The 14,597-nt window shown below is 36.5% G+C and overlaps 1 protein-coding gene across 1 annotated transcript; it reads right to left on the bottom strand.

Annotated features, from left to right (window-relative positions):
- Window positions 1–1,047: 1,047 nt before the first annotated feature.
- Window positions 1,048–4,018, bottom strand: LOC129923770 (uncharacterized). Its single transcript, XM_056016389.1, has 2 exons — window positions 3,380–4,018; window positions 1,048–2,820 (listed from the first exon to the last, which is right to left on the bottom strand). Exons 1-2 carry the CDS (start codon window positions 3,469–3,471, stop codon window positions 1,143–1,145), a joined length of 1,770 nt encoding a protein of 589 aa, XP_055872364.1. The 5' UTR covers window positions 3,472–4,018; the 3' UTR covers window positions 1,048–1,142.
- Window positions 4,019–14,597: the final 10,579 nt, after the last annotated feature.

Below are 14,597 nucleotides of genomic sequence, written 5' to 3'. Positions count from 1 at the left end.
AGCCATTTACATTTATTTATTTGTTTTTCAATTAGATTGGTCAAACTAGAATTTTTCCCCGTGTGGCCTAAGCGCTGGTTAATTCTTTTTCAAGCGATAAACATCAACTGTTAATTCAGAGAGCCGTATTTGAGATCAGCTGTCCAGGTTCCTGTTTCCGGGTTCCACGACGGTTCGAGCTAGTAAAAAAGAAAATAAAATACTAATAGTTTTAAATCAATACAATTTATATTGTATAAGTAATAATTATGAATCTAAGGGAAAGTTGATTCTCGTTCGATATGCATGGTGACAATACAATACAATACGCAAAACTGAAGGGTTTCTTATCAGGGCTTTTGAAAGAGATGATTTAAACCTTTCAAGCCCTCAGTCAAATAGAGCATGATAATCATGTTGATGGCAATGATGATTGATTGACGGATGATGATTGATTGAGGGATGATGGATGATGATGACTATATTGTTGATGAATGATGATGATGACGATGATAATGATGATAAGGGGGATGCACAATGAAATTTCAATTTTTGTAATTTACAGATAAATAGAAAAGCTTTATGCATGACTTGATAGAACATATAGAGACATGAGTAACCATACACATTTTATGAGTGTAGCCTTTTGGGTTGCTATGAAAATGGCGGCCATCTTGAAAATAAACAATGTTTACAAAATTCTTAAAATATTCTAAAGTACTCAAATTTTTTTTAATTTTTTGATTGCACCTGATAGATATTTGAATCCCATAGGTAACTGGCTAATTTTGTTTTGAAAATTATTACTGGTTTAATTTTTATGAATTTTTTAAATTTTTATTTTTTTCCGACCCCATTTTTCATCTGAGGTCACATCATTATTTTTATTTTTTAATGAAATTTATTATACATATTGAAAATTTTTGCAGCCTATTACCTATGATATACTATCAATAAACTACATGTGAAAAATTATTAGTCTAACTTGTACAGAACTAAAGATTTTGAGATTCTTGTGGACAACATGCACTTAAAAATACATTTTGAGAAAAACGCATTTAAAGTTTTTAAAATGATCTAAAATATTTATTGTAACCATAAAAATGAAAAAAAAGGGAATATTTACATAAAACAACATAATAGATAATAAAAAAAACAAAAAACTATTCATTAAAATGGCCTGATTGATAGGTTGGACCTTCTAGAACCTCTGCCCGGTGCTCATGCTCAATTCTTCGTTTTTTCAAGTTTTTTCTCCTGGACACTAATGCGATTGATTTTCTTTTTCTAACAAGCTGTAGTTTGACATTTTGCTTTTTCTCACTAGAAGAAATGTTCTTTAGTGTCCAGGGAATGCCTAATATGTCAAAAACTGATCTGATGCCAACAGGTCCATTATTGAAGGCTAAAACAGCAAGGTATGTCGCAGCCCTTACTGTTTTTAATGATGCGAATTCTGTTTTGGGGCATCTTTGCCAAATAAGGGAATGAAAAGATTCATTGGCGTTTTGTGTTCCCATTCTAGAACATCTTTTTAACAGATCTGTGTCTGTTAGTCTTTTAATTATAGGAAATAACAGTTTACCTATTTCTGATGTGATGGTCTGGTTGTGTTTTTTATATAGTGCCTCTGATCTCTTAAAGTGACACCAAGATGTAGCGCCATCAGGACACAACCTGTGGTTATGATCTAGGTCTGAGCTCATCATATGAAAAAATGAGCCCATAACAGCCAGCTTCATTTTTTGAATGTCGGGAGCATTTTGGCGCAGAGCTTTGGAATAGTAATTTGTAATTTTTTCAATTTTTGGCTTTGTAAGCCTATAATTTAGTTCTTTTTTGTTAGACATTTTTAAATTGTTCAAAGCATTAAACATTCTTTTTGAGATGTGGTTAATGCAGTCCTCTTTTAAGATTTCTACATCATATCCTGAGTTGGTAATGGCAGATGAATGCGATTTACTATCGCCATCACACAGCATCGTGCCATAAACAAGTTTTCTGGATGCCACAGAGCGCGAAAAGATTTTGGATGCTGCTGCGGCCTCCATTGCATTTGCTGAGCCACTGAAGTTTTTTTGACACATATGCTTAGAGGCATCAAAGTTTAGTTCTGCAGAGTTTGAATCACAAACATGGCAATAATTTGATAGGACTTCGGTGTCGATGACGAGTCCAGTATCAAAATCAATAACTGTGCCAATTCCTGAATGAGATGAGTGGCCCCTTTTATGCCAAGTCCCATCGAAAGAAATTGTAATAACAGGACAGCCTGTTGAACTTATTCTTTCATCTGTAGTTAGAGGTTGTGAAATGTTTCTTCCATGCACAACAGCAGATGCCCTAATCATACATTCTTCACCAGCTTCAATTATAGCAGTATTGACTATGTTAGCTAGATTGTTATAAGTATTTCTGTGCATGCAGGGCATACTCATAAGTCCACAAAACCTATCAAATTTAGAATGCGAGATTCCAGATTCTTTTAATGCAGCGACAGCGCGGACATTAATATCCAGATGAACATCATTACTTTTTTTTGAGGTCCAGTCGGACCACAAATATGTTTCACAATTTAGGCATTTGATTTTAATCAAATGAGCCATGCCTTTTGATTGTGTGATGCACATAGTTAATTTGTTGTCAAAGCAATGTGGACAGCACAACAAGGAGACCATTGTGGTCAATTGCATTGAATTCATCATGACGTATATGAAATCTTCAGGCAGCCTCATATTGGTGTTATCAGCGTTAGTAACTGCAGTTAGGGATATTTTTCGCTCAGCTGCACTTGCAGGCTGTGTTGTTGCTGCTTCAGATCCAGCTGTATCCAAAACAGAGCTGCAAACAAATAAAAAATAAATTAGAGGGTCTTTAAAAAAAAATTCAATAGTATGAAAGTACACGTCACATCTATCACAACATGAAGATTATTTTAAATTTTATAATGCATTTTAGAAATCATATATTGTATTAATCATAAAAAGTAAAGAATGTATAGAGACATGTTACATGTAATGTAGATCTATATATGACAATATGTACTAGATCTAAAAAAACAACAACTAAGACCAAGACTTGAGTTGAAGTTGAAGTCCTACAATACTGTTCAATACATCATCATACATGATAATCTAATCTCTAGAGATTATCTAGTTCTAATGTGATCTATGCTCCTAATATAGACTAGATCTATAAAAGGATAGATCTCTATGTTTGCAATCATTTTCATGATATTTATTTAATGTCTATAGAATCTAGATTCTAGATCTAGATGTGATTCATTGGATAAACACGTTGACGTTGTCGAACTCAAAGAGCCAAGGTTTCATTATTTTATGTGTCAGCACACGCTTGTCTAGTAAATAAAAAAAAAAGCAAACTCTAGATCTAGACTTACCTTTGTAATTGTGCATTTGTCTTTGAAGCATGTCGTCCTCTGGGCTTACAGTAACGTTTTTTCTTTCCAAACATATAACCTTTTGTTGGCATTTCTGAGTTTCAATAATGAATCGATTGTTGATGTGAAGGAAGTTTACAGAAGAAGGACCGGTTCACGTCATGTGCGCATGCGTGCATACTTTGTTGTTACGGAAGCTTTTTCAGTGCGCATGCGTGTTTGTACAGTAACCAGAGAAGCTTTGATGGTGCGCATGCGTAAATATGGCTTTGTGGGTGTGTATATGAGGATATAGGGGAAAAAAAGAGGTAGTGACGTATTTTGAAAGTTTATTGCAGTACTATTTATTTATAGAATGAGAAACCATGCACATAATCGGAACTAGAAAAGTAGACCTTTGTATCGATACCATCTGTTAGGGATGAGAGCGTACATTAGCTTATCAACTATAGCTTACAAAATGTTGATTTTTCACCAAAACATCAAAATTTTGCTTATATATCTACATTTAAAATACAAAATTGATGTATAAAACGTATTTTTTTTAGTATTCTGATAGGGAATTCGTATTCTAGACATTTTAAACTATTAAAATCAATTAATTTTAAAATATCGATATTTTTGACCTAAATCTATGTTTTCTCAATGTGAATAATTAGCATAAGTGTAAACATTTAAATGCATGATAGTTACTGGTTTTAATGACACACAGTAAAAAAACAACAAAAAGAATGGGCTGCGCTGAAAACCAAACGTCAACAGCTAAAACGCACATTGCGAATAGGGCTAGCCACTGGGCCGGCCTTAGGCATAGGCAATTAGGCAGCCGATTGACAGGGTGCTCGCACAAATATTTTTTTTTGTCAGTGAGAGAAAATTACGAAACATGGATCAAATCTCAAGCATAACTCTCTTGCTCCATGCCTACTAGCCTAGCTCCATGTCTACTAGCCTAGCTCCACGTCTACTAGCCTAGCTCCATGTCTACTAGCCTAGCTCCATGTCTACTAGCCTATCTCCATGTATACTAGCCTAGCTCCATGCCTACTAGCCTAGCTCCATGCCTACTAGCCTAGCTCCATGTCTACTAGCCTAGCTCCATGCCTACTAGCCTAGATCCATGTCTACTAGCCTAGCTCCATGTCTACTAGCCTATCTCCATGTCTACTAACCTAGCTCCATGCCTACTAGCCTATCTCCATGTCTACTAGCCTATCTCCATGTCTACTAGCCTAGCTCCATGTCTACTAGCCTAGCTCCATGTCTACTAGCCTAGCTCCATGTCTACTAGCCTAGCTCCATGTCTACTAGCCTATCTCCACGTCTACTAGCCTAGCTCCATGTCTACTAGCCTAGCTCCATGTCTACTAGCCTAGCTCCATGTCTACTAGCCTAGCTCCATGTCTACTAGCCTATCTCCACGTCTACTAACCTAGCTCCATGCCTACTAGCCTATCTCCATGTCTACTAGCCTATCTCCATGTCTACTAGCCTAGCTCCATGTCTACTAGCCTAGCTCCATGTCTACTAGCCTAGCTCCATGTCTACTAGCCTAGCTCCATGTCTACTAGCCTATCTCCACGTCTACTAGCCTAGCTCCATGTCTACTAGCCTATCTCCATGTCTACTAGCCTAGCTCCATGTCTACTAGCCTAGCTACATGTCTACTAGCCTAGCTCCATGTCTACTAGCCTAGCTCCATGTCTACTAGCCTAGCTCCATGTCTACTAGCCTATCTCCATGTCTACTAACCTAGCTCCATGCCTACTAGCCTATCTCCATGTCTACTAGCCTAGCTCCATGTCTACTAGCCTATCTCCATGTCTACTAGCCTAGCTCCATGTCTACTAGCCTAGCTCCATGTCTACTAGCCTAGCTCCATGTCTACTAGCCTAGCTCCATGCCTACTAGCCTAGCTCCATGCCTACTAGCCTAGCTCCATGTCTACTAGCCTAGCTCCATGTCTACTAGCCTAGCTCCATGTCTACTAGCCTAGCTCCATGCCTACTAGCCTAGCTCCATGTCTAATAGCCTATCTCCATGCCCACTAGCTTAGCTCCATGCCTACTAGCCTAGCTCCATGCCTACTAGCCTAGCTCCATGTCTAATAGCCTAGCTCCATGCCTACTAGCCTAGCTCCATGTCTACTAGCCTAGCTCCATGTCTACTAGCCTAGCTCCATGTCTAAAAGCCTAGCTCCATGCCTACTAGCCTAGCTCCATGCCTACTAGCCTAGCTCCATGCCTACTAGCCTAGCTCCATGTCTACTAGCCTAGCTCCATGTCTACTAGCCTAGCTCCATGTCTAATAGCCTAGCTCCATGCCTACTAGCCTAGCTCCATGTCTACTAGCCTAGCTCCATGTCTACTAGCCTAGATCCATGTCTAATAGCCTAGCTCCATGCCTACTAGCCTAGCTCCATGCCTACTAGCCTAGCTCCATGCCTACTATCCTAGCTCCATGTCTACTAGCCTAGATCCATGTCTAATAGCCTAGCTCCATGCCTACTAGCCTAGCTCCATGCCTACTAGCCTAGCACCATGTCTACTAGCCTAGCTCAAGGTCTCTACTCCGGTTCAGAGTTTATTTGCGAATGTTTAGATCTATTTGTTTGACTGCATATGTTAGATGACCTTTGTTTCTTCCTTTTGGTGAAATGTCGAAAGGTTATTTCTAGTCACGTGATCATGAATCGTCAATGAAGCCTATTTATTTCTATAGGCACTATATGAATTGAACTCATTTCTGATTTAGATGTAGATACAGTACGGTTGATAATTTTTTGCGTATTTTTCAGTTGTAATTTTTTTTTCTATTTCTTTTTGGGCCTACCCTATTTGCTTCGTCTAACCCTAACCCTAACCTATTCGCTTCGTCTAAGCCAGCATAGGGCATCCAATTTTCTTATGCCGGTCCTGCTGGCCATTACAAAAAAAAAAACATGTAGAAAATGGACGTTTCATGCATCAAGGCAGTCCAATCCGCTGGTACACAGACTCTTGGTGAATATGCAAATTGATGTTTTGAAGTTAATATAAAGTTTGGTATAACTTTAAGGACATTTTTTAACATCGGTTTAGAAAAACCAAATTCTACTTTAGTATCATCCACTGTAGCTTCTTTGCGCCATGGTTGCTACGCCATATACTGTGGGCCAATAATGGTCGTGGGCCCGGGTTCATTGAACCCCATTCTCGCCATGAATACTACGCCACTGAGTAGCAGTAGTATCAATAGGCGTATCTGTAAGAACTACTTCACTAGGGAGGGTAGTTGCAGAGTACAAGTATGGTCAGTAGTCGTACATGTAGTGTAAGGGTAGGCAGACAAACGATCAGGGGCCGCAAAGAAAACAGACAATTTAGGACACATCTTTCATGCATCTTATCAACTGAGGTCCGTGCCTCATATTGATTAAATTTACTTTAAAATTACAATCAAGGGGAACTATTACTATAGATGTAAAGAGTCTAGCAAGGGAAGTAACAGGTATAATTTTTAACAGTACAATAAAACATTATAGCTCGACGTACAATGCAAGCGTTGTCAAATGGGGATATCAAAACTAGTTAATCATTAAAGTGTCAATTGCTACACAGCATGTGAGAAATATTGTTACAAGCAGTCGCGGCCCTAGAGAGTCGCCAGTGGGGCTACCGCGCCTAAAAGTGGATGGGAAGGGCTTTATTAAAGATTTCCTTGTCACCTTCAGCTCGCAATCCACATAAGGTCTCATGACCTAGAACTTGTTACTCGATATTTTAGAAGCCTTTTCGCATCTATATTTCAGTTCGGCTTCCATATTTACAAAATCCCATGACCTGTCCATTCTACGAGGCTATCATTTTTCAACAGTTCTCATTGACATCAATTAAAAACAAGTAGCCGGAAGCGACTAATTAACATACATGACGTGCGAGTTGTCTGTTACTTAAGCTACTATACTCTGTTGGTTAATTAAGTTACTCTGTCTGTTAATTAAGCTACTCTGTCGGTTAATTAAGTTCCTCTGTCGGTTAATTAAGCTACTCTGTTGGTTAATTAAGTTCCTCTGTTGGTTAATTAAGCTACTCTGTTGGTTAATCAAGTTACTCTGTCTGTTAATTAAGCTACTTTGTCGGTTAATTAAGTTCCTCTGTTGGTTAATTAAGCTACTCTGTTGGTAAATTAAGTTACTCTGTCGGTTAATTAAGCTACTCTGTTGGTAAATTAAGTTACTCTGTCTGTTAATTAAGCTACTCTGTCGGTTAATTAAGTTCCTCTGTCGGTTAATTAAGCTACTCTACTCTGTTGGTTAATTAAGTTACTCTGTCTGTTAATTAAGTTACTCTGTCAGTTAATTAAGCTACTCTACTCTGTTGGTTAATTAAGTTACTCTGTCTGTTAATTAAGTTACTCTGTCTGTTAATTAAGTTACTCTGTCTGTTAATTAAGTTACTCTGTCTGTTAATTAAGTTACTCTATCTGTTAATTAAGCTACTCTGTCTGTTAATTAAGTTACTCTGTCTGTTAATTAAGTTACTCTGTCTGTTAATTAAGTTACTCTATCTGTTAATTAAGCTACTCTGTCTGTTAATTAAGTTACTCTGTCTGTTAATTAAGTTACTCTGTCTGTTAATTAAGTTACTCTATCTGTTAATTAAGTTACTCTGTCTGTTAATTAAGTTACTCTATCTGTTAATTAAGTTACTCTGTCTGTTAATTAAGTTACTCTGTCTGTTAATTAAGTTACTCTGTCTGTTAATTAAGTTACTCTATCTGTTAATTAAGTTACTCTGTCTGTTAATTAAGTTACTCTGTCTGTTAATTAAGTTACTCTATCTGTTAATTAAGTTACTCTGTCTGTTAATTAAGTTACTCTGTCTGTTAATTAAGTTACTCTATCTGTTAATTAAGTTACTCTGTCTGTTAACAAGTGAATGCCATACGATGGTCAATGTGTGAAGTTTAATGATGTTTCAAAAGTAGTTAGCTAAATGAATAATTTATTAAATAATTTTGAAACTACGTAATATAGACGATAGTAAATGAATAAAATATTATACTTGGAATGGGGTATCTCTTAATGTGTAGAAATTCCTAGTACCATATACATTAACATTTACATGTACTTGACATTCACATTCAAGCAGTGGATGACTGAGTGTCAAAATCGGTCCTGGCATTTCTATGCAATTCGGCCCTCAAATTGTATATCATATGATGGGTATCCAATTCTAGGTCTACCTGTCCTCAAAATCATCATGTTAAGTTTGATAAGGTATCGATATGTATGCATACAATGAACTCTGTATCTTTATAAGAAATATAGACCTTATGTTGCTTTTTAATCGCTAAGTAGTTCTATGTAGGCCCTAAAAGGATGAAGCCTACTGGTAGCACTGTCTACCGATATACGCTATTACGTTATTTCGGAAAATGTGTTAAATTAAAATGGTAGCGTCTGTGAAAGATTTGCTTTTAAACACGACACTCAGGGGGCCTTTATAAGAGAATATTATAAAACCTTTAACAATTTCATACTAGCCATAGTGGCATCGATGCGGCCATTTCACAAGGTCATCTGAGTTAGCTAAAAGCTTCCAAACCAGGGGTCATGAGTCCGAATCTCGGTGAAGACAGAATTTTTAGATGTTTAGGGCGCTCAAGCTGGCCACATGACACGCAGCCTGTTACACTTTGGCCAAGGAAACAAATGACTTTCACCTCATCTGTCTATAGATCGCAAGGTCATATACTGCATTCACAATAACTTGAAAACCTAATTTAATCTGTCTGCATCTTCGAGCTGACTGCTACACAGACAATGGAACATTAGTTGTAGGCCTACTATTTTGAAGTTAATTTAATTTCCTAACGTTCAGTAAACACAATAGGTCACGATTGTTTTGTGTTTTAGCAAAGCTTCTTATTAGTTCAACTTATGTCTTATATCTGTGTCCTCTTATGGCGTTCATTCATAACGTTCGTGAATCTCTAGTACTTGCAGAAACATTAATAATTTTAACAACATTTTCGCACAGGATTCTAGCAATAGTCTCTTTAATCTGACTTATTCTCTGCTCCTTATTTTTCGATTCTTTTGCATTTTAATTCCAATAATCACATTTCTACACTTTTTAAGATTAATAATATTGATTTATGAAGGACTTCGTAGCGAAGCAAACTCGAGATCTGCCACAATACTATCAAACCGAAAAGAACTCATATAAGACTGGACATGTCTTCTATAGGACAGGGAACAGCGTTGTTGTTCCCCTTATAGATTCATCCAAATATATTCAAACTAACATCGATCTCTGTTAGAAATAATGACCTTGTTTACACAAGTCTAGTGTGTGTACGGAATTAATATAATAATAATAATAATAATGTTAATTGCCCATAAGCACATTTGTCTTTCAATTTGTGCATTACACCAAACAAAACATCATAATTATAAAAAAAATGTACATTCACACCAGACTTACTCATTAAATGTACAATGCTTTAGATGTAGTGTAAAAGATTTAGTTTTTTTTTTAAATCACAATACTTAAGGAGAATATTATCAATGCAGCCCTTTCGGTGGCCTGGTCGCTGGAATAATTGGATAACTGTCCACCGGGCATTTGACTGAGCACCCATATAGGCAGTCCGCCCCTGACATGAATCTTGTGTAGATTTGGTCTAATAAATTATTTGCTCTGAAGCGCGTGTCAATCAATGCAGGCTTAGATCTCGATTGTGTCTAAATGAAGATGAGTCGGGATATTTCTCACATGATCATGTCATCGATAAATAAAATAGGCTTTATGTCAACACGTGGTTTAATAGAGGTTAGTATAATAAAGGCCTGACGATCCATTGTAAAGTTAAGCAGTGTGATGCATTCTAAAAACGGTTCAACGATAGAAGCATAAAATTGATTTCAAATGAAAAGTATTTTAGCCTTGGTCAATTCATTCATGGTCTTCATGGATGCAAAAATTTTATTTACGTTAAGAAAATGCGTTTTGGCTTTAAAAAAATAGTCATTCGACTAGGCTACATTAGCCTATGTCAATTAACCTCTTTACTGCAGTTTTGTGTTTCATAACTTTTTCATTCGTATTGCACTTTTGGCTATGCCCAGTTCAATTGGACATCATGCGACAATTACTTCGAGAAGGAATGCATTAGCAAAGCAACACATGTAGTTTTTCTGGAACAAAAAAGAGACATACTTAATTATTGTCACAGGTTTTTTAGAGAAAGACTTGGGTTGAAGTTTGGTTAATCATGTTGTAGAATGTAGGGAGTTACAGTCATGTTCAATTAGAATTAGGACTCTGGGAGGCTAGAAGCCACTAGTTAAAACTAATTGTTGATGATTTTATTTCATCGTCATTAATATTATAGTGTCCAATATACTGTTTATATTTTTATTGTTTCCAATTCGGGTTTAAAGGAATAAATTCCAGAAAGATATATACACTGGGTCATTTACTATATTTTAATCGATTCTGACTAACAAATGTAACCTCATTTGCACCTTCTTGTGTGACTTAAGAGGCCAATCCTTGATACGCAGCTGCGATCGCAGGTTGGGCATATATGAGCACCAGACGATGTTGCATTTTCACCCTTCTTTCTGCTACTGTTGTGTATGACATCTGCAAACCGAGTGACACTTCCTTTATGCTCTCTCTCCATGTGGGTCTATCCAGTGCCACTTTTTTCCCAGCTGCTAGTGTCGATTTCGAAACGCTTCATGTCGCGTTTGCATACATCCGTCTACCCGGTCTACCGTAAAAGTAGGCGTCCAACGACTCTCCTGCCTTCTGTTAGATCACCATAAAGAATGTCCCCCAAATGTAACCAAGTCATGAATTTAACCATGACAAATATAAAGACAGAAGGCAAATTCAAAACGCCGATTCACGGACATATAACTTATTTATTGAAAATATAAATAAAATAAAGGCACGGTTCTGGAAAATAAAATGTCAAATATAAATTATTATCCAATAGAACAATATCCCATCGACTGAATAAAAGTTACATAAATAATTAAAGTCTATAAGGCTTGTTTTCAAGTTCGAAGATAGATAAAAAGTACAGTATTTCCCGTGGCTAATTAAAGTCTATACATCAACTTTAAAAGCTGAAGTCAAACTGCCTTAAACAAAGAAATAAGGTTCAGAGCTGCATGCCATAAAAATAAAAACATCTCACAAAGCAAACCACAACAATCCAGATGTAGACGACCTGAATTGACCCGCTTTTCCTTTATAGGTAACAGGAGACCCAGACTGACCAGAACTCAGTCTTGACAGTAGTGTTTGTCTTATACTAACGGCACTAAAGACAATAATTAAATTGAAGGGAAAAAAAAAATATTTGTAGATGGTATGATACTAGGGCTGTCCACGTTTCATCATTTCGTGTTGCTGTTTATCCCTGGTGTCTTGTCAATCATTATTTGCAAAAGGAAGTACAACATAATAGCTATAAGAAATGAAACATGTAAGAGCTTAAGCCGTCTTATGTTCACAAGTCTTGTAAAAACGTCGGTTTTAAATCAAATCAAATTACAGATGGCCAAAGTTAAAAGTTGAAATAGATGAGCACAAATTGGGAAGAGCTAAAATAGAGGTATGTAAAAACATCATGGAAAGTTTTTTTTTTTTTTTTTGGGTGGCTTAGAATGAAGCATTTTCTTTCTTTTCAGAATTGAGTCATAGGTCATACTTGTAAGCCTATACTGGAACTTAATTTTTACCAGTAGGAAGATGTATATATATATATATATATATATATAAAAAAACGTACCACGAATTTTACTAGCGATTTGATTTAAAACATCAACTTTGTTACAGAAAAGAGTTGTGCACACCAAAAGGACACAAACCATTATGTGAATCTCAGAGAAGTACCAAACACTGACGATTACCAACTTCTTCACAGGACACTACTGGCACAAGGAAGGAGATTAGGTACCATTATCGCTGATGGTAATTGCCTCTTCAGATCACTATCTCTCTACATATTTGGACATGAAGAGAACCATATTAAGATGAGGCAGTTAATTGTTAACTTCTTGAAAGACCACCTAAGTATATTCATGCCATATCTTGACACCGCAACACAAAATGTAAGTGATTCTGGGCGTTATTTAAAATTAAAAAAAAAAGCAAGTTAATAGACAGTTGTGTTACATTAATTAACAATAAACTTATTTTTTCAAAAGTACAAAAACGTTAGTAATCTATATATATGGATGAAAAACAAATCATATTTAAAAGTTAAATAAAAACCAAGTATAATTTTTTTTTAAAGTATTTATAAGTAAATACTTATGACCAGTTTTAAAACTAATTCAACTAAACTAAATATAAATAACAATTATTTTCGAAAAGATGAAACGAATACTCCGCACACTAGAAATAATAGGTTTTTCACAATAAAAATTAAAAAAAACAAATGTAAAATGACAGCTTGTGTGGAAAAAAATAAAATCGGCTAAACAGGCAAATCCAACGACCTCATACTTCAGAATACGGAGATTCATAAGTGTAATTATTCACTCTCTCTCTCTATGGTCTGCCTCAGTCGCAAAGCGACTATGGATCATCTCATGGAAATACCTGATGTCCCCCACACATCAGTTCTCCCCTCCTTACACAGCTGATGTATCCAAAAGGAATGGCAGTGCCGATACAGCGTCGCAGGTTCTACCAGGGTGTAACACTGGGTGCTGCCAACTGCCTTAGGTACACCAGCTCCCGATTCTTCCTCATGGTTGACTCCTGAAGCCTTTTCTAATTAAACTTTCGAAAAAAAAAATCAAACCGTGGCCTCAATTTGTTTTTTTTTTTTGTTTTTTATATTTTTTCCTCCTTTCCAACTTATACTGCCTCGTTTTACTACTTTCCTTGAATATTATATGCATATGTTTTTCTTCTCTTTAGGCCCAGGAGTACATTAAAAAGATGTCCTTACCTGGCGAATGGGGGACCAGCTGCGAGCTTTTTGTTGCGGCAACGATCATCCAAAGAACTATTTATATTTACACCCGACTCATGACAACCAAGGAATATCAATGGATTTGTATAGGGCCAGTATGTCCGTTGGGGAAGAAAATATTTGACAAAGAGGTGGCTAAAAGTATCTGCAAGTTCCTGACACTATGTCATAGTAATGGCAATCATTATGACGTCATCTGGCCTTGTAGTCAGTGCAACTGCTCATCTCGGCCACCACAACTTGAGGGCATTGAACTAAATGGTGAGTACAATAAAATTATATCCGTGCGACGATTAAAATAATTTGCTAAAGCGGGATTAACCAATAGGACTGAGTCTGCAATAGGGTTAACCAATAGGTCTATGTTAACTTATAAGTCAAAGTCTGCACCAGGAGTAATCGACTGTCCCTCAGAGAACACTGCACTTCATAGACTCAGTGCACGAACTCACTCCCCATTGATCTCAGACAGACAACCTGCTACATGTCAATGAACGTTGAATGGTGTAATACTGAGTTCTTACTTCCTGAAGTACTCTAGACACGTGACAAGACAAACACTATACGACTGACTCAAGTCCGTTCAGCAGACAACATGAAGTTTATTTTACTATAATAATAACAATATACTGCACTCCTTGTTAGTGCTACAAGTCAAGAAATAATAATCCTATCCGCATAACAGCGGTATCAAAAGTATCCAATACGTTAACAACAAATCACGTCCGCATCTCAGCGGGCAACACTGTGTAGAAATATAGATTAACTAATACATGTCTCAAAAGACCACTGGCAACAACTGCCCACAAGTTACTTTCTAACTGAAAATTACTACAGACTTTTCTAAGTCGCTACTGTCCATCCCGGACTAAAATATACTTGACCACTCGGTCCAAAGAATCACACTTGACTTCACTTGTCTGCTTGACTTGACTGACTGACCTCTAAGTCTAACTTAATTCATTCTACTTCCTGTTTTCTACATCAGGAATTCCACGTGTGTTAAACTATTAACATGACGTGAACTTTAGATCATGCAATGTCAACTAAGACTGTGACACTACACTACATTCAAGAAGAACATTAAGACCTACCTGTTTAGAAATTTTAGATTAGTTTGTCATTTTAGTTGTCGTGTTTGTTTTTTTATTGTTATCACAAAGCCTTGAGCCTACCTTTTTATTGTAATCAGCGCTCTGTAAAGTAAATTATTATTATTATTATTATTATT

The sequence above is a fragment of the Biomphalaria glabrata genome, chromosome 17 (assembly GCF_947242115.1).
Source record: "Biomphalaria glabrata chromosome 17, xgBioGlab47.1, whole genome shotgun sequence".
In the NCBI taxonomy this organism is placed as follows: Eukaryota; Metazoa; Mollusca; class Gastropoda; family Planorbidae; genus Biomphalaria; species Biomphalaria glabrata.
Note: the sequence above shows the minus strand (reverse complement) of the source record. Positions and strands in the feature narration are given on the sequence as shown.

What these genes read in the sequence shown, in the direction of transcription:
- LOC129923770 (XM_056016389.1), bottom strand. Translation starts at nt 3,471, where the DNA reads ATGCCAACAAAAGGTTATATGTTTGGAAAGAAAAAACGTTACTGTAAG. An exon ending in ACAAATGCACAATTACAAAG is followed by an intron (nt 2,821 to 3,379) that starts GTAAGTCTAGAT and finishes ATTTGTTTGCAG; the next exon opens with CTCTGTTTTGGATACAGCTG.